This window comes from Cavia porcellus, unplaced genomic scaffold (assembly GCF_034190915.1).
Source record: "Cavia porcellus strain 051 isolate PalLab524CR breed Dunkin Hartley unplaced genomic scaffold, mCavPor4.1 scaffold_1, whole genome shotgun sequence".
Taxonomy (NCBI): domain Eukaryota; kingdom Metazoa; phylum Chordata; class Mammalia; order Rodentia; family Caviidae; genus Cavia; species Cavia porcellus.
The window spans coordinates 221,693,346-221,718,637 of record NW_026947484.1 but is presented as its reverse complement, the minus strand read 5'-3'; the positions used below and the strand labels follow the sequence as shown (position 1 = coordinate 221,718,637).

The 25,292-nt window shown below is 42.3% G+C and overlaps 1 protein-coding gene and 1 long non-coding RNA gene across 6 annotated transcripts in view; one reads left to right on the top strand and one right to left on the bottom strand.

Annotated features, from left to right (window-relative positions):
- Crim1 (cysteine rich transmembrane BMP regulator 1) overlaps window positions 1-25,292 on the top strand; it is a 180,639-nt gene that overhangs the window by 134,210 nt on the left and 21,137 nt on the right. For 3 of the 5 annotated variants that reach the window (XM_063229824.1, XM_063229842.1, XM_063229835.1), the window contains 6 exons: window positions 30-158; window positions 8,110-8,266; window positions 10,647-10,768; window positions 11,885-12,094; window positions 15,806-16,021; window positions 20,525-20,746. In XM_063229824.1, the coding sequence (XP_063085894.1) occupies window positions 30-158; window positions 8,110-8,266; window positions 10,647-10,768; window positions 11,885-12,094; window positions 15,806-16,021; window positions 20,525-20,746 (1,056 nt within the window). The remainder of the gene's footprint in view (window positions 1-29; window positions 159-8,109; window positions 8,267-10,646; window positions 10,769-11,884; window positions 12,095-15,805; window positions 16,022-20,524; window positions 20,747-25,292) is intronic. The other 2 variants (XM_063229829.1, XM_063229831.1) reach the window with 2 other exon arrangements.
- LOC134471358 (uncharacterized) lies at window positions 9,796-17,721 on the bottom strand. Its single transcript, XR_010040781.1, has 3 exons — window positions 17,501-17,721; window positions 15,095-15,394; window positions 9,796-9,903 (listed from the first exon to the last, which is right to left on the bottom strand). It is a non-coding gene; the product is annotated as an uncharacterized LOC134471358 (long non-coding RNA).

Here is a 25,292-nt window from a genome sequence, read left to right as displayed (position 1 = left end):
TTTTTTTTTTCCCCTCTTTTCATTATTAGAACCAACCTACATTACAATTGATCCACCTGCATGTGGGGAGTTATCAAACTGCACCCTGACGGAGAAGGACTGCATTTATGGTTTCAAACTTGATCACAGTGGTTGTCGAACTTGTCAGTGCAAAACCAGTGAGTAGATGGAAGACTATTTTTCTGAGATCTAATATGATGCTGTCAAAGTGTTTTATATGACTGAGTATTTTTTTTCACTCTGTTCACACATTCAATTGCCAGTGTTAAAGAAGGGAAAAATTGTTATACTTAACACAAACAACTGTACATTCATCTGGGGGAAAAGAGCTGGTCCTTCATTCTGATTTTCATCTTTGCTGTATTGTGTCCACCTAGTCCTTGCTGTCCAGTGGCTTTTGGGGTGCTCTCTCAGCATCACTCTTGCTAGGGTTATCAGGGGACAGAGAAGTCCCTTTCCACGGACGGCAGTCGTAACCCCTAAAACAAGCTTACCATTGTTGACCACTTCGTCTTCCATGGACATTCCAAGCTGTACGTGGTCTCCCAGCCGTGACCTGTAAAACTAGATGAGTATAATACTACATTTCTCTCAAGGGGGAAAATTTGCTATGCAGGTTTGACACTCTGCTGAATTTCCCCAATACCTCTGCCAGAAAGAGCTTCCTCAGTTTCCTTCGCCATCACTCAGGTGACAGGGTTGCTGGAATTTCCTTGTTCTTTTCCATTTCCTGACACAGAGTGTCCTTGTCCTCACATAAAATGTGGTTCAGAAACAAAATACGCCATAATTTGGCCTGAACAGCGCAGTGCAGTGTGGCCTGAGTTGGCATAAACTCTGAATTGCACACTCTAGGCTAATACTGAGTTTATAAGCACCCAGGACCACTAGGTACTGTTTATATCCATTGCTATATAGGTGGGTTTTTCTGTTCTGGCTTGAATATTTTCATTTTTAATCATAAATTTAGGGTCAAATTAACAAGAAGTCACACTAATAACTTTAAACCATTTTCCAACTAGTCAGAATATTTTTTAATTTTGATAATGTGATCTTACTTTCTACCTTCCATCATACAGTAAATAAGAAATCACTGAATTAAAATAAACTGCATCAGATCAAGAACAGAGCCCATGATACAATACTGCACACATCTTCACTCCCCAAGGGATTCTAGTCAGCCGACAGCACATCATCCCCCTCTCCTCAAGAAAGCCTTCACACGCAGGGCCGCATGTTATCAAAATCCATTACATCTGCAGTCTTCCTTTGTTGGAAACCTGATTTTCTAAATAAGCTGAAGCTGGTGGAGAAGTACTTTTTCTTCTGAACCTGTGCTGGCTCTTGGTGGTCAGTGCCTGCTTTCTAATTGTCAAAAATCACATGTCACTCATCTTTGTGAAAAATTTCAGTTTTGAAGAATTCTTAGTTGTTATTGTCAAGCTTCATCTTCTGTAGTTCAACTTGACATTTACCTGTTTTCTGAAATCTCTTTCTAGTCTCTCTGCTGTCTCCCAAACATAGATAGTGATCCCATAATAAGCAGATTCTTTGTGGGCCTCTGGGTAATACCCTGAACTCAGAGGTTTGGACCTCAGCTATAAGATGTTCGCTTTCTAATTTATCAGTTATCTTGGGCTTAACATTCCTCTTAAACTTAATTGTTCATCACTCTTTATAAGGTTTTTTTAATGAAGAACGTGAAGAATGAGTTGAATGGTTCTGTGTTCTCAGCTGCATGTCACCATCATGCTGTCTGCGTGGCGGAGTTACTGCTCAGAGTGTATAACTCTGCTTTTGTGCTTTAATTGCTGCCATCTTTAAGCCCCCACCCACCAGGGCTGGCCTGCCTTCCTGCACTCGACTTCTGTCTTTGGTATCTCCCTTTAGAAAGCCAAGTTCACTCAAAGATGGCCTTGGCAGCTACATTCGTGTACGTAAATGGCCAGCCTTGTCAGTTTAACGCTAAGATCATTGGTGATTGTGTCACGAAGCGTTTATATTTCAGTCCTTCTAATCCCTCTGCAGCTACACACTGCTGCTTAAACATAGGATCGTACCCAAGTGTTTATTTCTGAACATTCAGAAGTCTAAAAATACAGATTGCATTATGCCTAGTCATGTCACTTACGTCCTTCATCTGAGTTCTGCTATGATAAAATTTTGGCCCCTAATCATGCTTATATAAGATTCCTGTCATTTTAAGAGGAACTTTACTGTTAAGTCCAAAAAAGCAGTATTCACTCCGTTATTGTTGGAACAAGTCAAGAGATGTCACTGATCTTTGCCAATTCAGACTAAGACCTTCTCTGCCTTGTCTATGAGTTTATCTCTGACTTTTTAAAATTAAAGAGTGTCTCTGCATACTACCTGCAACATGCTTCATACTCATTCATATTTAGAAATAAATGTGTGCAGGAGCACATTGCTTCTGTGTTCATGATTGTTTACATGCAAACCTTTGTTAACCATTCACTATGTGCAACTTTTACCTATTTGTGAAGTACGTAGTCTCTATTCCTCTTCTCTTCTCCCCATGTTCTTTCACCAGCTGTTGTGTTCTAGGTACTATATTAAGCATTAAGGGCCATGAAGGTTAATAAAAATGCTCTAAGAAAAAAATCTCCACTAACTAAAACACTAATAAAATAATTATCATGTTCCACTACTGTAACTTATAAAACTGAATCTGCTGCGAAGAAACTTGGGTGCTTCATGAAAGCTCAGGCTTTTGCTCACAACAGAGTAAGGAGGTCAGTGTCCTCCCAGGTCGGTCTGCTGTGCTCAGCACTAAGTGCTCCCTGGTTTGGCCAAGTGAAGGAACAGGTAACCCTCAGAATCCAGGATGCCTCTGGACATCATTCTTGCCTATGATCGCACTTTGAGATCTCACCATTCTGCCCATACGTCCATGCGTCACACCGAGATGCTTGACCTGGGTTAGCCTTGCCATCGCACTCCGCTCGGCCACCCTGTACTTCACGATGTTGTCAGTTTGCCTGCATCATACAGCGGTCTGCACTTTGCTCGCCCTCCCTACTTCTGTTGGCCACCCTGATGATTTGACAGTCTGAGGCCACATCTTTGAGAGGTGGTCAGCTTAAGCCAAATGACTAAGAGCTAGGTCGTCAGACTGCTGTAATTGCTCTCAGCTCCCCTCCCGGGCCCCTCAGACTGCCCTCTATCCCAGGGATGTCTCTGGGCCAGCTTGTCTTCATCTGTAGAGGACAGATGTACCTTACAAATGAGTTATTTTGAGGACCACATAAATGAATGAATACAACACTGTCTTCATTGCCTGATGTGTAATAAGAGTTTACTCTGAAGATACTTTTTCTGAGTCAGCCGCCCCCAGCTGATGTAGAAAACCCCCAGGTTCCTCCTCCCTGTCCCCACACACGCCGCAGGCTCTTCCTGTGCGTTCCCGCCACTGCCACCAACAATGCTCCTTGTGCTTTTTAATTTCAATCCTTAAATGTTCTCTTTCTCCTTCAGAGTTTTAAGGAAAAACAGCTTCCTTATAGGCAAGTAAGACATCGTTCTTTTTCCCATGCAAACACTTAATATTTGTTGTGTCCAGAATTCTCCCTTACATTATGTTTCTACATCCCATCAAAACTTCAATGTCGAGTCCTAAACATTTGTGCCTCAGTTTTCTCTTAGGGCAGGCCTAGTACTTATTGGCATCAGATTTAGTAAAGCAAGGCCAGCACAAATAAATCTTTCTCTTTTCTTATTGATTTGTTGTTAGCTCCCTCATTTTTTTCATTCATACAGCATTTGGTGAGTGCCTCCAATAGACTAAACATTATAGGGATACAAAGAAGGGAAGTGTCCCCACCAGCCTTAGTATTAAGCTGATGATATTGATGACAAGCAGAGATGTTGTGGTGATATTACAACATAATCTTAGGGATATTATGGATAATCACATTATGATTAAGATAAAAACCCTGAGAAATATGTCCCTCAAAAATATATGGAAAGAATACAACAAAGGATTTTTTTTCCCCTTTGGACATGTTGTAGTTTTTGCTTTTAATCTATGACAAAAGCACTTTGGTAAAGCTAAGCCAAGTAATGCGTCAAGAGTATATGGAGAATTTATGTTATGCCTAACTCAATTTCTAAACGATAGATAAAAATGTTTAGGAAAGTATGGTGGCCACAAAAAGTTAAAATCATTTAAGCTATTAATAACCTTTTATTGGTACAAACTGTCATTAGCATTACTTTTAAACAAAAGTATTCATTACTGCCAGACATAACATGCTTCACCTTACAGTATAAACTCTGTGTATTAAGTGACATCATGTGAATTAGATGACATCAATCTTCTGGCATCTTTTCGTCCACATCTTTAAGTGGATTTAGGTGGGTAATTGATAACTTCCTTTCCAGTTTTAACATTCTTTGATTCCAAACTTATGAGTGGTTTTAATCACAAACTGTTGCAAAGGTGTAAAATTAGTGATAGCAAGAAGGAAAAAGCCTTCCTGTCTTTCATGAAATAAGTGTCTCAGTCAAGCATCCCAACGAGGCTGTGCATAGACAGGGAGGTGGGCTGTTTTCACTTCACTGTGCTTCTGAACGAGGACCAAGAGCTGTCAGTGTGAAGATTGGGACCACTGTTTTCAGTGTTGCTTTTTTTTACTTAGTCATCTGAGGAACTTCCTGTCATCCTTAATCAATAACAGACTGGTAGAAATTGCCAGTCTCCACGGATTTGAAGTTTTCCAGCAAACAATTGGGTAGCACAGGTCTAGGGGGCCCCATCTGCCCCGTGATGTGCATAAAAGCTGCACTGGATTCACTCACAGTCGCGCAGTGAGTGGAGGCTGGAGATGCGCTCAGTGGTAGAGTGCTTGTCTAAGGTTTGTGAGAGCCTAGATCTGAGCCCGAAATACAGGACCAAAACCTACAAATGATATTCCTTCCCAAAGTAAAGCAAAATAAACCAACAAAAGACAGTAAATGATGCTTCTTACAGTTGTGCCAAATCTTGGCTCTAGGAGCATAGAAAAGTCTCTTTTCTTCCAAAGGGAAGAGGAAGTTTACCATGTAGTAGCTATTATTGATCAGCCATAGAGTGTAGGCCCTGTAGTTTACCATTTTTTATCACTTTCTATTCAAGGGTAATTTCTCCCTATGGATTATAAAGCATTGTTAGATCACAATAAAGTCATAATGCAGAAAAAATAGGGACATAAAATTCATTTTTTTCCTGGTTTGCTCTGAGTGATGTACTAAAGCTTTCCAAAGAAACTTATAACTCCCCCCACTAACAATAAGGTATTTCTATTGTTTTTAGAAGACAGTATTTCTAATGTGCCTCTTTGGCTCTTTAAATTTTTATCGTGATGCTATATTACTTTAAAAAAAAAAAAAACCCGATTACATAAGCCTAGGACTACCTTCTAGTCTTTATTAATGTTTTCTATTTCTGATCTAGAAGATGGTGTTTTGAAAGGTTAAGCAAGTGCTAGTTTTTGAAAAATACTGAATGCTGAGTCCGCCTTTTCTCTGTTAGTATGGCAGTCCTGATGACAGGAGAGGAGCAAGTAACAAGAACATTGATTGCTTATGCATTCAGCAAATAGTTACTGAACACCTGCTCCACGCTAAACGCCAGGAGAGTGCCTGGACTGTCGACACAGAGAAATAGGGTCCTGCCCTTCAGTGCCCTTTCATTGGTGAGCAGAATTAAAGTAACCCAGACCAGAGCTTACAGGTGAATGGTCCCAAATCAAGGAAGTGCTAGAGCATTTTGCATGAGGTGGTTTGGTTAGTCTACTTTTTTGGCAGTCCAGGGAATTGAACTCAGGGCCTCATGCTTGCCAAGCGAGTACTATGCCACTAAGCCACATTCTTAACTTGCCTAATATGCTTTCTGATTAATATCATGTATCTTGTTTAGACGTGAAAGCCTGTGCAATTCTGTGGCAATAAAAAGCAGATAAGATAGTCAGCTTTCTATTGCTATAACGAAAATACCTCAGATAATCAACTTATATGGAGGAAAGGTTTATTTCAGTTGATAGATTCAGAGCTTTCAACCCATGATTGCTTGGCCGTGTTGCCTTGAACCTGTGGCAAGATGGTGCATCATAGAAGGGACACGGTAGCAGGAGCTGCTTACCTTGGAGCAGCCAGGAAGCAAAAGAGAAGAACTAGCCAGGATTCCACTGTGCTTTCCCAAGGGTTTCCCTGAGACCTGATTACAAGGGTGCACCTCCCAGAGATTCCACCACCTCTCAGTAGTACCGCAGGCTAGCAGCAAAACCACAGGGACACTTCCAAAACATGCCACTTGGTTCTTGTTAAATGGTTGAAATTCAAATAGTTATGTAGCAGCTTTTCTTAAGGATAAGTGAAGCACATTCTAGATCAGAGTCTATGGAAAAGCCTCTTATTACAGGACCAGAAAAAATGATGGCACAAATGTGCTCAGAATCTAAAGGTTCAAGGAATTTAATTCCCAAGAATGCTGACTCTGGGAAGTTCTAGGAGTGTTTTTAATTCATCTATTTCCTAACAGATCTTGCTGTAAAAATGAGCTTGGATCTCTTGTGTTAGAGAAAGAAATGTAGCTATGAAAGCCTCATCCCTCTTTCATCATCCCCTTAATAATGGAAGATGAGAAATAATGGCCTTCCTTCCAAGTCCTAATTACAAATTTTTAAATGAGCCATTTAGAATTTCTCTTTAAAGGATGCAGATTAGTATTCAGTTGGTTCACAGCACGGTATAGACCCACGAGGTCATACTAAATGCTATGTGTAATGAAAGGCTTATGAAAATGACAAAGTAGAATATCATGCCATAAATCACATTTTCCCTTTTTAAAAGATAGCAAATTAAATATGCAAGTATTGCCAGCTAAGATTCATAAAAGATGCTATCTTAAAATATTTATATAGAAGGTAAGTCATTTTATCTATTAATTGTAGTTAAGGTTTAATTTTTAGAATATAAGATCTGCCTGTAGAGGAGACAAATGTGTTCTGCTTTTCCTCGTGACTTATGCATTATTGCCGTATTTATGCTTAAGGGGTGTCCAAATAAAATAAAGATGCATTTATCATTCCTACAGTATTAGTCTGTGCTTCCCGTCATGCCTGTCCACACAGCAGCATCTGGCACTGGCACACTGGCCATGTCAGCCTCCTTCTTTACATACGGTGTGCGCTCCGGTTCTGCATGTGACTCACACAAATTGCCTTACTTACATCACTGTGCATACTTTGACTGCCTTAACGGTTTTTTTATTCCCTATTTTTCCCGGTAAGCACATGTTAAGATCATCTTAGATTTCTATTAAGCTAATATATTGACTTGTATCTTTTGACAGTCACCACCGTTTCCTGTCGTCTTTTATTGCCTCTTCTAAAATAATATAAAATAACTGAGTAGCAGAGAAAAGTAAGAAATCACTCCAGATTTTGCTAACAGGGGTTAGTTTAAACTTTAAAATAAGTAGTTCATTAATATGAATATTTCAACACCTACAGTTTTTAGTCAATTAATAAGTATCCAAATACTTGATTTGTTTCAACCTGTAAAGAAAATGAGAGCTAAATGGAGCACTATTTCATTTTCTATCATGTTGTAAGTGTGCAGTGTTATATGATACATTTTAATACCCACAAGAGTAATTATTTGTGAACATGTAAGCACAGCTTCACCTAAGATGGCATTAGAAATAAAACATAAAATGATACTCAAAGTGTCACGTTTTTAATTCCCACATTTTAACTAAATGTCACCAGTGGTTTCAAGTGACTATTAAAAAATATATATGAAACAGATACACTTGGTGATTATCAGTAGTTACCAACCCACTCTTCACTAGAAGCCTACCAGTTTGGATTGGGCTTCAGAAATGCATTTCAGAGTTGGATTGTATTTTGAGTGTTAACTGTCAAAAGGTAGAATCATCTTGTGATGATCATGAAATAGCACAGTATGTACTTTTTAACTATGACCGATGCTGTTTAGCTGACAACTTTGGATCTGTGACGTTGGAGGATTCAGGGAAGATACTGAAGTAGAAGTGTATTCTGGTCTGTCCCTCTTTGGGAGAAATAAGCCACCCATGTGTCTTCACAGGGGAGGAGCTGTGCTTGAGCCTTAAACAAGGCTGCACCCTGGACTGTCCCTCCGGTTTCCTAACTGACGCCCACAACTGTGAGATCTGCCAGTGCCGCCCGCGGCCCAGGAAGTGCAGACCCATCATCTGTGACAAGCACTGTCCACTGGGATACATGTACGTATTTCCTGATCCTCAAAACCTACCAAGTAGAGCTTGTTGAAGTGCTCATAGCATTCTGTTAGCGTGTCGTGCATGTGTGTGACAGGATCGGCGGTGTGCTGTCTAGAATGTCCGTCTTGGTCTGATTAGGTAATTGAGAAAGCAAGGAAGGGATTGTGCCTCCGAAGCTAAGAATCAAGTGTCATTCATCCTCTTTCGTGGAAATGACCCAGATGTCCTCTGATCCTGTCCTGTGAGACATCCCCATACTGCGGTCCTTTGGACACTGCCGGGGGATTGGAAATGGACTTCTCATGAGGCCCTGCTCCTGTTAGTGCTCCATCTTTTCATGACCATCATAGGCACTATTTTGTGATAGCCTAATTAACCTGTAGTTTAAGGTCAGCTGAAGATCACTCATAAATATTAAGCATCCTACCCACTACGCTGTGATGTCTAACTTCAGACATGGTCAACATTTTGTAGCGTTTTTCAAGTCTGAGTAGATGCAATAAGACATATTTTTCTTTGGTCTGTATTAACATTTGTGTCTTCTTTTATATCAAGTTGATCCCTTAAAAAATTACCTTTCAAAATATTCTATCATGCTTTCCTTCACTGTCTTCCATCTCCGTCTTTCTTCGTTTTTAGTTTTATATATTTAATATCATACTGCAAGGGATTTAAATCCATCATCTTTTGCCCATCTTCTTTCAGTCATCTTTTTTATTCTTTTGAAAATTTTAAATTTTAATTCTCATTTTAATTGGGTAATTAAGTTGAGAATATAAAAATTCTTCAAATACGAATCATTCTTAATTCTAAAATATAAATATATAATACCAAGAAAAGTATAGTTACTCCATCACTTCTATAATGGGCAGTATCATTATCCCGATGGCAGTAGCAACAGCCGCTTACCACAATATTGTAACAGCTTAGAATCAAGACCACATTCAGACCCAGCCCACATCTTGGAGAGAAATCTCATAGAAGATATGATAGGTTTCACATCATAGGTCCTGATGTAAGCACACTCAGAACCCACTTGACTCTTGTGGACACCTGAGTGCTGAACCAACTAGAAACTATTTTAACAACACTTTCTAAAGACATTTTGACCAGATTCCTTGTAGGAGTGTTAAGCAGACTTTGGTATTGTTCCAAGTATCTCCTGCGTGAACCTTGTATGTGATTATGGTAGGAATGGATCAGTGGACAAACAAGCATAGCAAATAGCGCCTTGATAGATGTAGAAAACAATACGGTTTATGATATAAATATACATGATTCATTTACTCTTCTCATGTTGAAGTGAGAGCCGCGCGTTTAGTACTGCGTTAGCAAAATGGGTAGTTGGCCACTTAGTTGTCACACATTAAAGGTTTCTCATGGCTCTGTCATCTTTAATATCTTCATTTTCCAAGATGAAACTGAATGGGTGTTTTCTCTCAGCTGGCTACCAACCTGGCCACTTAGTGTTTCTTGGGATGAAACATAAGGTGCACATAGAGCAGCTTTCCTCCTTAAAGGGCCAGGAGTCCAGCGGGGGCCCAGTCTGTGGAGGAGATGCTGGGCCTGAGAGTCCAGCTGCAACCGTGAGGAAGGGCTGGGTGGGTAAGTGGGTGAGCTCCTTTTGGCTCATTCTCTTTCTAGGAAAAAAAAAAACATTTGGTTTTTATGGACATTTACTTATTTAATTTATTTTATATCATCTTCCTGATTAATACAGAATTTGGAAAGAAGGTTCCTGCAGTGTTTTATCTCTGGCACACTTAGTTCAGACCTCATGGCTGGAAGGTTTAAAGGCCCATATTCTTTTCTAACTAGGCCTGATGAAGTAGCTGCTGAACACTGAGTGTTGAAGGCTTTTATTGTTTATTAACATTTATGAAGCCTTCCCAAGTCAGTGAGCCCGTAAGTCATATCTTCTCTAAGTTTCAGTAGATATCCCATTAAATGTTTACTGGTGTCTGGAATTTTTCAGGGGATTGTGTCTTGTGAGAAAGCCTGGGAGTGCAAACAAAACCCGAAGGACTTTTGTCCTTAATGCTAACTCTGGCATTGTTTACCCTCCTATTCTTGGAGTTGCACATTTATCTTTTTATAAGGCGACATCCATTTTCCTAATTAAATCAATGATGATGTCTTTGAGATACTGACAGCCTCATCCCAGAAGCATTGGAGGACTTGGGCAATTCTAAAGCTTGGTTTTGGGTGGGCAGTGGTCATAGCCACAGGGAGCTAATTACACATCACCCCAGGACTTTAGAGAGCAGAAGTCAAGTCATTATGCTTAGTAGCAATATCCCTTCTTTGACCCTTGGTTTGAATGCTTGGGGATCATTTGAGAGTTTTTGATTTTCTGACCTCTGGCCAAATTTTAATTACCCAGGAAGAATAAGCACGGCTGTGACATCTGTCGCTGTAAGAAATGTCCAGAGCTCCCATGCAGTAAAATCTGCCCCTTGGGCTTCCAGCAGGATAGTCATGGCTGCCTTATCTGCAGGTGCAGAGGTAAGTATGAACACATGGCCTTGCCCCCTCCCAGAGCCAGGGGCGTGGAAACAAAGAACAGCAGGACATTTGGTAAATGAAATGGTTTAAGTGATTGCTACTCGGACACAAATGTCACTCTCTGTGGGACCCTCCCATAGGACTCCCTTCTCCTTTCATCTTAATGGCATAAAAGCTCAGAACAGAATTTAGAACACATGTGATGGATAAGCACATTCACCAAATTAATCGCTTTTTAGCTCTGCAGTTTCACTTGTCTCTGGAACTTTAGCCTAAAGCTGAAGTTTATCTCAGCTCCATAAAGTCGACTTCTGGTCAAGAGTGGTATTGATACAACTGATGTAGTAAAGAGCCTCAGTTCATTGCCCCTGAGCGTAGGTGTAAGATTTCCTGGAAGCACAGGCCATCCCAGAGCTGTGTGTAAGTACAAACCCTGGACATCCCCTCTGCCTGAGACTCTTGCTGCAGGGACATTTCTGAAGCCATTAGCTTTGTACCCAGGCTGCATTTTCTGCCCTTATCTCAGAGCCAGTCCCACCCATTCCATTCCAGTTTGATGAGACATAGATTAAGCAACTGAAGATCCCTAACGTTTGCTCAGTATTTTCTCCAAGTTGAACAGTTACCACCTTGGTGGTGTGTAAAGGGTTCGCAGTTTACCAGAATCTAGTCAGCTGCTGCAGTGGTTCTGTGGAAGGAAATCTGTAGTTGTAAGGGGCCCAGCATTTCTCCCTGGGGTAAGTTTCTGAAGTGATGGTTCTCAATTTTAATTAAACATACATGAGTCCATTATAAAACCAACGCTTATTTGTTGTGAAATACGACAGTATAAAGTGAGAGGAGTAAAAATCAGCACTAATCCCACCTGTGGAACAGAAACGATTTTGCAAGCTTTTATGTCTCTTTTTTTTATTATTTTTTTATTTATTTATATTTTTTTTCCTCAAAACTGGGAGCCTGTTGGCTTACATTCCTTTCCTGAGCATCCCCCGTGTCACTGACTGTCCTCTGTAGCTGTACCGCTTGGTGGCTGGGTTCCATTCCCTGTAAGGACACTCCAGGCCGTTTCTCTTGTGCTGTAGCTGCTTCTTTACCAGGCTGCCTTTGTCTGTCCAGAGGTCCCTGCTTCAGCCGGGCCACCTGTCCTGTCAGGCACATGCCTGTCCATGGATGGCCATCATCATAAAAATGAGGAAAGCTGGCATGATGGGTGCCGGGAATGCTACTGTCACAATGGACGGGAAATGTGTGCCCTGATCACCTGCCCAGTGCCTGCCTGTGGCAACCCCACCATTCATCCTGGACAGTGCTGCCCGTCATGCGCAGGTAAAAGCTGGCTGCCCTCTCGTGTGCTCCAAATGCAAACAACTTTGCCTTGTGGGGCCTCATAGACACCCGTGACCCCGGGGGAAACAGAGACAGCACCAGGGACACCTTTCTCTTGTGTGGCGTCCATTAACAACAGCCACAGAATCCCCCATGTGCAGTAAGTGATCAGCTTAAAAGCAGAGAAAATGCTCTAAAAACTGTTCTCCTTATTTTTGAAGGGTTTACTCAGTTATCTTAATCTCTGAACTGCTTTTTTTGCTAAGAGTTGCTGGGTGTATGTATTTAAATCCAGCTTCTACATTTTACCTATGGTACATTAAGACTGAATACCTTAGTTAACTTGAGGGAATTGATTCTAGTTTTAGTTCACAAAGACTTATCAAGTAAATTGGAAAAGAAAAGAAGCCTGTGGTGATTCCTTTTTTTTTTAAAATAACGCACGCGTGGTGCTCTTGCCAAATGAAAATATTGAGAGTGACCAAGGCCACACATCTAAAACATACAAGGTCATCATAATGGTAATCAAGCTGAAGTATTACAAGAACAGAACAGATCTGTGATTCCTGGGGATTAGAATTGTGATTGTCAGTAGCAGTAATTATCACCGTAATACCTCATCCAGGGCCTTTTACTTTAAAAGCTCAGCACAGTTTTATATCTATTATTTCTCCTCTGTGCAGGTCACTTTGAGTTAGAGGGGAAGTATACTTACAGTGTCTTTCATTGGGAAAACAAACAGAAAAACTGACTCTCTTACCTAAAGTAAAATAGCTTCACAGGCCAGGGAGCCGTGAAGCCTTCCAAATACCACATCAGATTGCTTTTAAAGTTTAAACGAAGTATCATATTTTAGAGACATGATTATCTTTCTTCTAGTCCCTCCCGGCCCTGCCTAGGGGTCAGTCAGTCTGTGCAGAAGGTGTGGCCGGGAGCCTGAGGCCTGAGGCCTTTACGTGGTTCATGGCCTGGCTGCACCTGTGTTCCTTGCTGTAGCAGGGGACAGAGGGAAAGGACAAATGAGGTCCTTCTCAGCCCTGAGAACCTGCACACCATGGCAACTGTGCATACACACTGACCGGGAGTTCCCACACGCTGTGGAAAAGCAGAGGTAGAGAGCAGTGCAAATAAATGGTTTCTTCTGTTTCCTTATGGTTCCTTTGTTTGTGCTGTAAAGTCAAAACTTTTCCTTTTCACATGTTTTGCTAGTTAAATGTGAAAAATCACTATGTCCACCACATTGGAAGGCAAGGCAGCAGTTTAATTTTAGAACTCTTTGAAGGAGTGAAAAAATCATTTTCCTTTCTAAGACTCATTCTTCAATCACAAGTGAGTGTAGAGAGTGTGGGCCTGTATCTGGCCATCTGTTAACACACGGCCTCAGTGAAAATGTCTATCAGAGTGAGAGAAGTGCAAAGACATGGCTAGACAGCTGACCCAAAACTGAAAGTCGGGGAACCAAAAATACCTCCCTCTGTTAAAGAAATAAGGAAAATTTATGTAAACAAAGTTACTGACTAATTACTGTGAGTGCATAACTATCCAGGGACACAGGTAGAAAGCATAGTTCTGTAGATGGATGTGTATTGGTGTTTTTTCCAAAATCTTTACTTTCATAGATTGTCACATATGCATTCCTATGACTAGAGACTAGAGCAGGGGTCCTCAACCTTTTTGGTTCCAGGGACTGGTTTCACGGAAGACAGTCTTTCCATGGACTTCAGAGCATCAAGCATTAGATTCTTATTAGAAGCATGAGACCGAGATCCCTCCCTTGTGCAGTCCATGGCAGGTTTCAGGCTCCTAGAAGAATCTAATGCTGCCACTGATGAGACAGAAGCAGCTGTGAGAAAGGTGAAGCCTCCTTTGCCAGCCCACCGTCCGCTCCCGTAGTGCGGGTGGTTCAGAGCAGCCCATAGCAGCACTAGTCTAGAGCAGCTGTTCTCATGAATTCAGTTTTAAAGAGTATTTCACCCCTCTTCATTCAGGGGCCGGCTGTTTTGTTGTTGCTGTTGTCGTTGTCGTTAAGATGGCTTTGCTGTTGACTTGGGGGGTGGTTCTGGGATGAGCGAGAAGCCCCTAAACTCCTCCAGTACAGTAGTCACCAGATAATGTTGTCTCGTGTTTTTTCTTTCTCACTCTTTTTCTCTTTCCTGTCCATCTCCCCAGTCCCTCTGTTTTGGCTGAGGCATGTAGGCCAGCAAAGGATTTAGGACGATAGGCCACCTCCAGGCCTGTGTGCTTTCTCCTGACCACTCTCCTTCACGTCTGCATTTAAAATGTAGCAGTTATCTGTCCCCTGGCAGCCTATTTTGAATGCAGTCATGAATCATTTTGCCAGTGTTGCCATTTGAAGCAATTTTTTCTTTGTAAAATACAGCAAATACATCTTTATCCTCTTTTCCCAGGTTGGATTTTATTCTAATTACATCCCTGTAGCGTTTGTGTACTGGGAAGTTTGGTACAGTTGCTTGTGAATGTGAGTGTTAATGTCAGTGTGGTAGTGACTTGTCCCCTGGGTCAAAGTCCAAGTCTTGCTTAGTTCTCTTGCGATTAAAGCTGTACTGAAAGTTACTGCCTTCGCTGGAAGTCAGCCCACTCTGCTTTATTTCCCGAGGATGGCTGACTCTCACGCTGACCACTCCTTTAAGTAACAGTGCTGGTGCGCTGCTGGGCAATTCCATAGAGCAGGTAATTTCCCTGGGGCTCCTCTTCATGGAGCTGCAGGCCTGAGCTGCCATGATGTCTCCAAACTATTTTTCAGCAGGGTTCAGCACTGTCAGCACCTCCTTGAGGTGCCTGTTGTATTTGGACTGCACGAACATGGTTAATGTCTTCATACCTCTCATTTTCCCACCACAACTTCAGGGCAACTCCCAGCTCCTCTCCAGATATCTCAACATTAAACTCCCCTCTATCATTACCATCGCACCAAGGCACCAAAACTGCCTCTCCTTTGGGGAAAGAAATCATAGTTATCATCAGCCTCTCAGCTTTTACCTCTCTGGATGATGATGTCAGCAAACAAGTGTTTAGTCTCAGGTGAGGGTTTCCAGACTGGATTCCACGGGAGCATTCCTGCTCAGTGTGCTGGCGCCCGGCCGAGATGAGGTGTGGCCTGTTGACAGCAGCGTGTGTCCGAGCTTACGAGGGCTGAGGCTCCCAGAGATAATGAAGTGGAGAGGGCATACATCATCTGGAAGTGTTGTTAATCTGGAGGGGTACCCATTATCTAGACTTCGGCTACACTTAATACTCTGAGCTCACAGTTTCCTCCAGTGTAAAACAGAGCAGTAGCGCCTGGTAAAGAAAAGAAATGAACACATGCAAGTGGTTAGTGTGGAAATGACTGGGCCATAGCAAGCATTAGTAAATGAGAGATCTTTATTCTAAACAACTCCCGCACGTTCCCTGGGATGCTCGAATGGAGTCCATTCCCAATTATCTAATTCTCGTATGGAATTCTCTTATGACTGTTGATAGATTTGAGCCACTTGAACCTCATTTCGTGAGATTAGCTCGTCTGCCATTGTCTTGTTTCTGTGCATGGAAAGTTTTTCTCTTCCTCAGTAGTCTTTAAAGAATAGAGTGAAATACTACTCAGACAATTCGTCCTTCTCTCCTTTAAAGCAAACAGCACCAGGTTCTTCAAGAGCCAGAAAGACTACAGATGAATAAGTTTTTGTGTTTTGATTTTGTGTCATTCCCCAGATGACTTTGTGGTGCAGAAGCCAGAGCTCAGTACTCCTTCCATTTGCCACGCGCCTGGAGGAGAGTACTTTGTGGAAGGAGAAACGTGGAACATCGACTCCTGCACCCAGTGCACGTGCCACGGCGGCCGGGTACTGTGCGAGACAGAGGTGTGCCCGCCGCTGCTCTGCCAGAACCCTGCGCGCACCCAGGACTCCTGCTGCCCGCAGTGCACAGGTAACCGCCGCTGTGCCTTAGTGCACTTGGCAGGGGGAGGAAGCAGCCTGGGCGCTGTCACTCTGCAGGACAAGGGATCAGGCTGAACCCCACAGGGGAGGACCCATTCAGGGACCCGGGCAGGGATGCCTGACAGTCGGCTTCCAAATGTATTCCCTTCCATCGACCACATAGTTATACAGTCAGGGTGCCCTTGCACCTGCAGTGACTTTGTAAAAGAAAGGAGATGGCTTCTTTGTGACACATTTTTCCTTAACCCAGATCTCAGACTCAAGGAAGCCATACCTTAAGAGAGGTAGTCCCTGCGTGCTGAATTATTCCAGAAATTATTTTGCTAAGGTGAAATGTCATCTTTGTCTCTAGTAAACATGAAGAATAGTTGTTGATAAATGATATAAATGAAAGGTTTGAAAAATATAAGGTATTTTGATACCTGATGCTACCCCCTCAAAACCTGTTACAGTTAATATGTTAAGGCTCAAAAGTATTAAATGACTAACACTATGTATAAGGACTATTTCTTTTTTTATCGTTACCTGGTGAGTTTATGATCATAAAAGAAATATAAAAATTTGGTATGATTTTTAAGTATGTTACTGGTTTAATAACTAAAATGCTACTTAACTCTAGAATACATGACTTTTACAAAAGATACTTAATTTGATACCAAAAATTATTAAGTGGGCAGAATATCTGGTTTTATTTTGATGTTTATCTTCTCATCTTTTTAATTTAAATTAGCAAGTACTTGTCCAGTGTTGCTACTCAGTGAAACATAAAGTATTTTTTCACATTGGCTGCCCAGAATCTGTCATTAGATCCAGCATGTTTAGTGTCTCAGTCCATCACAGACTCACACTGATGGCATCACCACACAGAAATAGCCGTGTCATTGGCTATTGTCATTGTGCATTGTGGCCAGGGTGTTAGCATCTTAGTACAAAATCTTCGATGTTATTCATCGGACAGACTTAGTTAGCGCGAGCTTTTCTAATGTAAGGAGTACTTCATATGTACTGACTGTTTAAGATACGTGATGTAGTCACACTGTATTTTTTTATCCTTATCACTTTTACTCATGTTTCCTATTATTAAAAAGTCAAGTGACTGTTCACATCTTCCTAGTAGAAGCCATTTGAGTGACCTATTTACTGGTGACCTTGAGCTTGTATACATCAAGTTACTCACCTGATAGACATTTGTGGAATTCATGAATTGAACCACAGGATCCTGAGATTAATTCCCATAGAAAGGACTCCTGTCCTGTAGAGCAGTAGTCCAGAGAGAGGATGGACCAGCCCAGTGCCCCACCTTAAGTAAATAATGATAAAGAAGCAGAGACGTGGCTGGGGAGAAGGAGCCTTTCAGAACACTCAGGACTGCCGGGTGCCCTGCGGGCTGGGAGGCAGTCAGGTACAGTAGCGGTGTAGTAGCTAGTAGCAGAATGGCTGTAGAAAAGGCAGTGGAAAGGGTACGTACAGGACCACCAGCCTGGATTCCTCGATGGGGCGCTGGATCAGCCATGGGTGCAGCCTGCAGGAGCGTAGGTGCCGTGTGGAGACGGCCTCCTGAGAGGGCTAGGAGTGGGTTTCTGTGACCGACTTCTCAGGCGGATGTGTGTGTGCCAAGCCCCAAGGCTCCTGCCTCCTGGGCGTGGTTCCTGCCTTCTGCAGATCCAACAGGCACAGCACTGTGTGCTGCCTTTGACCTCCCCTAGACAAGCCTGGGTGTCTGTTTCTACCTACATATAACTTGAGGATATTTCAGTGATAACTCTCAGGTTTTAACCCTTCAGGTGTTTTGTGTTATGTGTCAGTATTCCAGAGGCTGTCCCTAAAATGGTGATAAGATCGTGTCTGTAATAATTTATATTTTAAAATGAGTCACTCACTCATTGATCTTTTTGGGCTCTACACTAACACCCATATTGCAGAATTAAAAGGTAAAACATACTAAGCCTAAAATAACAATTTTTTAACATCATAGTAGACTTCAAGAGTAGCACTGTTGGACCTGACATAGTGGTGCACACGTCAGCATGATGGTAACCCCAGGACTTTGGGAGGCTGAGGCTGGAGGAGCACTGTTCAAGGTCCCTGGGCTACCGAGTAAACTGAAGGCCAGCCTGAACTACACAGCGAGGCCTTGTCTCAAAAAAAGAAAGAAAGCATTGTTAAGTGGTATATTACACAGCAATAAAAATACCATCTCGGATCTTAGGCTATGCATGTGTTGAAATGCTGTGAAAATTAGGCCGAGGATTTAGCTCAGTGGTATAAACACCTGCCTGGCAAGCCCAAGGTCCTGAGTTCGATCCCTGGTACCCAAATAAATAAATGTGCATCTGTGCACAGGAGAGACTGCCCTGGGTGGGGAGTCTGTCTGAGATGCCCTGCTATCCCCTTTCCTTCCTCAGGGCTGGTTTAGGGCAGGATCTGGAATGGCAATGGGCTCCTGAAGAAATGACTTTGGTTTCTTATTTTCAGCTTTTAAAGTTGTTTTCATTCTTTATTTTCTACAGTTGGGAAAAAAAACAAACAGCATGGAAAAGAGAGGAAAGTAGCAAAGAAAGAAAATGAATGGATGACCACCAGTTTTAAAATACTGCTAAAAACAAAGTAAATGTTTAGAAACAGAGATAGAAAGACAGGTGCTCACTTTGGCAGTGTGTGTACTGAAAAAAAAAAAAGAAGTAGAAAGAGAGATCTCGGAGGCAGGGAAATGGAGGAAAGGCATGCTCTGCACCCCAGCTTGCACATCCTAACCCTAACCCTAACTCTACCCTTTGCGGTCTTTTCTGGGCCTCAGCGAGCGGCCTCTCCTACTTGTACTGAATTCTACTCTCTCATTTCATTGCCTCGCCGTGGCTGATCCTGCTCCTCTCCTAAATTTTTAGACCCAAAGTTGGATTACTTGCAAGAGCTAGGCCAGTATAACTATGGAGTCCTGGTAATTTTTATGGCCCAGTGTGGAGGTGTGTGAGTGTCTTTATTTCTGGCCTAACCAGAGGTAACAGTGGCCCATCTCCATAGGCATAGCCGACCTTGGAAAAGTCCCTGAGAAAAAGCCCATTTCCCCCATAAGCTGCTGCCTGTGGATGGGAGCTATAAAACCTTCCTTGAAACAGGACACAGGGTGACTTGAGGAAGAGTGGAGCCAGCACGTCCTCTTTCATTGTGTGTCTGCCTTTGGGACTGGTGGTAGTAGGAGACCTGGTTCCATCTTAAAGTGGAGGTCTGGAACTGGGGTATTGTGCTGGCCTCCCTCTGGCCCTCAGAGAGCCTCAAGTGAAGCAGCCACCTTGGTCCTTCAAGAAGCACTTCTCTTTAAACCATCTTCTCCGCGGGGTGTATCTGTGAGCAGATGGAAGGAGAAGATGACATTTAGAGTTTCTGCATCGTGTGATAACTACATGTCTGCTTCAGTTATTTCTGCTTCATGGCCGAAAATAGCAGAATTCATGCAGTTAATTCAAAAAAGAACATATAACTCAACAGTAGCCATGAAAGAATGTCATTCTTGGAGACGTTTGTCGGGTACAACTGTCATGGCTGTTTCTAGACTCTTGAATGGTAAAGGTGGTCAGAAGTGTTTTCCTTCATCAATGAAACTGATCTTTCTACAGTGAAAGATCCTTTGCTAACTTAACATTGTCCTTTCTCACATCTCAGATTTCTGCTTGGGGGTTGCATTATTGATTTCAATGGATACCAGCACCCCAAGAGAGATGCACACTGTCTGGTGATATTTTTGTTCTATGTTGTGCCAAAGCTTGATCTCGCGACCAAGTCTTTAAATAGGAAAGACAGATAACTTGCAAGTGCATTCTCTGGGGTTTCACCCTTATGCATGGTTCTGGTTTCTTTTAGCCATTTAATGTGACTGCCTGAGCCCTGAGATGTTACACATAGGTGTGTTTTGGTAGTTTGCTATGGCGGTGGTCTGTTTTACCTGCTTTCCAAGAATTTTGGAGGCGGACATGTATCCTGCTTCAGTGGCTCAGTGACATTAAGGCATGATAAAGGTTTTGGAGCTACAGTCAGTCAGCACACACCTTTACAAGCCAAGAAGACAGTGGAAGGATAGGGGTAGCAACACATGCACCATTGGAAGAAAGTGAGCGCTTTCTTAGAAATCCCCTCAGTAGCCATGAGCTACAACTGGGTGGCTTGCAGCATAGTTGCAAGGGAAACAAGATTGTCCTGATCAGCTTTACCCCGGTGTGATCCAAGTTCGGAACCACTCCACAGAAAACTATGGCTGATGAAGCATCACAGACCAGTGTGTGATAAGCAACAATCTCTGTCCCACACTCTTTCCAGTCTTTGTCATTTTGTTTTTGTGACTCCGCCTTCCTGGTTTGTGACTGAGCCTTCTGTGTATGGAAGCACCCAGGGCCACAGGGACAGGCTGGGCTTCTGCTGCGTCTGTGGATTCTCATTGTGGTGCACAGTTGGTGGTCTGCAGTGCCTCATTTGCTCACCTGTGTGTTCATTTTTCCAGATGAACCTCTTCAGCCTTCCTCATCCCACAATGGCAGCGTGCCTAGCTACTGCAGAAATGATGAAGGGGATATATTCCTGGCAGCTGAGTCCTGGAAGCCTGACGTCTGTACCAGCTGCGTGTGCATGGATAGCGTGATTAGCTGTTACTCTGAGTCTTGTCCTTCTGTATCCTGTGAAAGACCTGTCTTGAGAAAAGGCCAGTGTTGTCCCTACTGCCTAGGTAAGCTCAAGAAAAAAAATATTTCCTCTCCCAGTGCCACTAAATCAACGTTGACAGTTACCTGGCCTAGGTCAGTTAAGATTTTTGAAATTGGTTTTTCGGATTAACCTGCCACACAGCCCTGGTGTACGAATTGCAGGCCGGGGAAGGACGTGGTAGATGTGCCCTCAAGATGCGCGTGCTAAGGGTAAAGAAGTGCTGTCTGAGGCCGAAGTGCCATTACAGCACCGTCATGTTCTCCGGGGGCCTTTACTGGTTTGGCATTTTCACTGTTAGAGCTCTTTTCGCTACCCAGTTCCTTGTACTGATCTTTTTCTTCAGTATTTAATGTATAAAACCTGCCTTTGCCTTGAGATTAGCTAAATATGAAATACTAATCCCCCTGTTTTTCATGTCTTATAAACTTTAATTTTATGCCCCTGTGGATGCCATAGCGCTGTCAGTGTTGATGGTCAAGGCCCATAGAGTGAGGCCTGGGTAACTGAAGACCCCTCTCTTTGTGACTGTGGCGATACATCTTGTGAGCAGAGGACATGTGTCTATTAGCCCCGAACATCTGCACCGAACTAATGCTGTGGACATAAGGCAGAAGCTGTTCCAGGGACAGAGGCGGGGCCGAGACAGCTGGCATCTGCATTCAAGGACAGTCCTGCTCCCAAGGCACACACTCTCTTTTATTGCTTTTGCATCCAGTAATGTTCATAAAGTCAGATGAAAGACAGGCACGTCGCAGTCCATTCATTAGCGAACCCATAATCAGGAGAGCAGTGAAAAATTACCCCAGTTGTATTAGTTACAGTTACAGGTGTTGTACATAGATTGTTGAGATGTTGCATCCTTCCTAGACATAAAGATTGCAAATGGTTGGGATGATACTGGCCACAGAGCTTGGGGGCAATAAAAACCTAAGCTGTGTTCCCAGGAATTTTGTGGGGCGAGGCTTTCACAATGAAATAATCGGTATATTAAAGATGTGGATGTTGGATTCTCTCCTGTAGAGGAACCATTTATATCACAGGGTCTTCAAATCATAGTACTTTTGAGAGTGAAATAGAGAGTGTTAATAATTAGAGGACAACAACCACAGACCAGGAGAGTCTGTCGCATAGCAAGACATATAGTAGTTCTTAGTGACAGAGACTACCCATAAGCCTTGTAGTTCCTCAGTGGAATCAGAAATATATCCAGGCATATATCCAGTTTAGCACCACTTTTTCAAAGAGCTGACCAAAATTTGTATACGAAATGGCACTGCCTTTGGTGAGATTATAACTAGGGTATGGAGGTAGGGGGTGTGGCCAGTATCACCCCATCTATATACAAGAATTTTGATACTAAAATAAAGGTTTCTCAAATCAGCCAGGAGCGCGTGGGTCCTTGGGAAACCAAGGCCCAGGGGGCCTAAGAATTCCGTGTCACTTTTCAGGAAAAATGTGTGAGCAATGGGTCTCCTCTATGTTGAGAATTCTTAGATTGTTTGTTTTAAGGAATGTTCCTATTCTGTTTTACTGCCTAATTGGTTAAACTGTAAATAGTTTCTCAACTAGTAGATTTGTTCCCACATCATAAAAGTAAATTACTTCTGTTTCTCAGGAAACTATCATAAAAACAAAATTGTGGAAGGAAACTATAAAATCATTGTTTTCTGTATCCCCCTTTTTGTCATTTTCTTTCCTCTTTTCCTTCACTCTCCCAATTCCTGAGTTATTTAGACTGTAGTTTCTTTTTAGTGTGGCAGTAAAGACCGATGTGGCCCAAATTTGTGATTTTCATTCTAAGTTTCAAGGACTTTCACTAAATTGTGGTTCCTATAAGGACATAATGACATAGTGGAAATTTTGTCCTGGTGTCCTCTCTCTCAACACCTGCTTCCCCGCACTGATGCATGTGTAACTGACTCTGTAAACCTGTGACTTACCTACAGAGGCCACGTGGGGAGGCCTGACATTGGATAAACAGTAACTGTGCTGTGTCCACCTGTGTTTCACACATGCTGTTTTACTGTCAAAATAGTCATTAAGCCCCTTCTGTCTACGTCACACTTCTTGTATCAGTTAGACTGCATCTTTTCTCACACAGCCCTACTGTGCCCACGCACTAGAAGTGCAGTTCATGACTGGAATTGAGGGGTTTCCTCTTTTGGACTCTACTGTGTTACCAGCTCCAAGGTCCTGACTGGCAGTGGGCCTGGTCCCTCCCTCTAGGAAAGCCAGCACACCCGAAATCAGTTGATGACTCCAGAAAGATCCTGAGCAAAGGAAAAAGGAGAAATGTGGCATTGTTGGCCTGATGTCCAGAAAGCAAGAGTGTCCGAGCTTGCACGCTCTCCTGGTTCTGGCTGCCCCGGTTCTACTCCATTCAGGTGCCCCACTGACAGGTGCATGAACTCCTTAGCGCAGCCTGGGGTGCTGACCTCACCGTGGCTGCAGGACTCCTCCCTGGGTGCTGATCTTTGGAGTTAGTCGAACCCTGAGCTACAAAAACCTCACACCTGCCATTCAGCTGGCCTTTTTCTCTAGTGCTCAAAAGCAGGAAGTTTGCTTGCTTTCTCCTTGTGAAGCATCCTTTTTTTCTTATCATGAGAGAAATGCGAAGTGGTGATCCTGCTAAAAGTGGTCCTGTAATTACCAGTATTTGTGTTCCTTTCAGCCAGATTATCAAGTCACTGATGTGCTGCGATAATGCTTCTCCCTTGATGTGTGAAGGCCTCATATTATGTGTGCTAATTTAATAGAATGTGTAATACAGACATAATTAATAGGATTGATGATTAATTTTGAAAAGTGAACAGCTTTGTCTAATTACTTATAATACCCATCATTAGGGAATTCATCCCCCTGGAAAGAAACTAAGTAGTAATTACCCAATCATTTTAATGGAACATCTGATTTTCTAATTTTTTGTTCCCTGGCTTCCTACACAGAAACATGTAAACTTAGATTTTAGTTTTGTAGTTTCTCTCACAGTAAGGATGGCTTGAGAGATGACTTGAGTGTGAATCAGGTAGAGAGCAAAGGTCTGGTGGGAATCCTCATGTGTGGCAGTAGATGAGATATCTGGTTCTTTGAAATAGAAGGCTCCTCCGTGAGGGCATGTGTCACCACGCAAGAGAGGCTGGTGTGAAGCGTCCGTGGCCTTACCACTGCTTCCGTGCTGCAAGCCTCTCTAGGGCCCTTCAGAGCATAAAGGCAGTATTTGAATGACATCTTCCATGGCCTCCTGGCATTCTGATGGAACACTCTGTGTACACCAGGCTTGATCCCATGAGCAGACACTACACACAAGCTCCCCTTCAGTTCGGAAAACCTTTCTTAGTGTAATGAGTGGGATCTTCAGGCCCAGCCTGTGGCTGCATCACAACCGGTGACTTAGAAGAGAAGAGAACGTGCTCAGTGGTGCCCCCAGTCACAGGATGATCTCGAAACAGCTCTGCCCGCTGAATTGGAAGTGTTACTTAGTACACAGAACTCTATGATTTGGCAGGGACATTGTTTGTAACCATGTGTTACTGAAGAAGATACTTGATGTCAGGTATTTAGTCTTTTTGTTGGCTGGAAATCCCTGAGTTTCAGTGGATCCTTTTTACTTAGGTTTTTGTCAAAGGTTAGCTCTTTTTGGAATAATAGTTATTTGGGTTTATTATATATATATGATACAAATATATATGTGGTTTATAGTTTTCATTTGAACCAAGTTAAGTATTCTGTTAATGTAACTGATTCATCTTTAGAATGTCTTCATCGTATTTCTTTAAGGATCTGCAAAAATGAGCTGTATGGTAGGTAGGTAGTGCATAAAAACTTTTCTTGTAGGTTGTGCATTGTCTGATTTGGGGTTAGCTACTTTTGAAATTTATTATCTATGCTATATATTATATATGAAATAGGGCTGTTACATGGACTCAAGCTGGTCTGGCTCATGTTGGCACAGTTTCTTTTCATTTGACTGTGATAACTATATAGCAATCTTTACTGAGCTAATAATTTAATAAAATTTCTCCCTACTAGGGAAGAGATCTATTTCTTATACTATATCAGTCTATTATACAACATTCCTTTTTCTTATATTTCTATTTAAGTCTGACTGTATCAAAATAGTACCTTAGGTCTGTGTGTATATGTACACATATACATATACATATACATATACATGCATACATATATAGTATCTCTTTGGAAGGTCTGTTGATCATTGTGTTGATCATTGGACCCAGTGTATGTATGTATGTATGTGTATATATATATAGTAAATATTTAACTCAACATCTTTTAAATATACAACTAATGGAATTCAGTGTTGTGCATTAAGCCATAATGTTTTGATGCTGGCATCTTCACTGGAACATTTTCACAGCTGCTTTTGCAGTATATTTCTTTAAATTTAGAACTTCTGCACATTGGAAAGAGCTTGCCTTAGAGCCAGAGCAACCGTGTTGCATGCTAGCTGTGTGTCTTTGCAACAGAATGTAATGCTAGCTCAGTTGTCTCCTTTATAGAATAAAAATAATACTGTTGTCCTTTGCTTCACAAAAAGGACTCTGAAAATT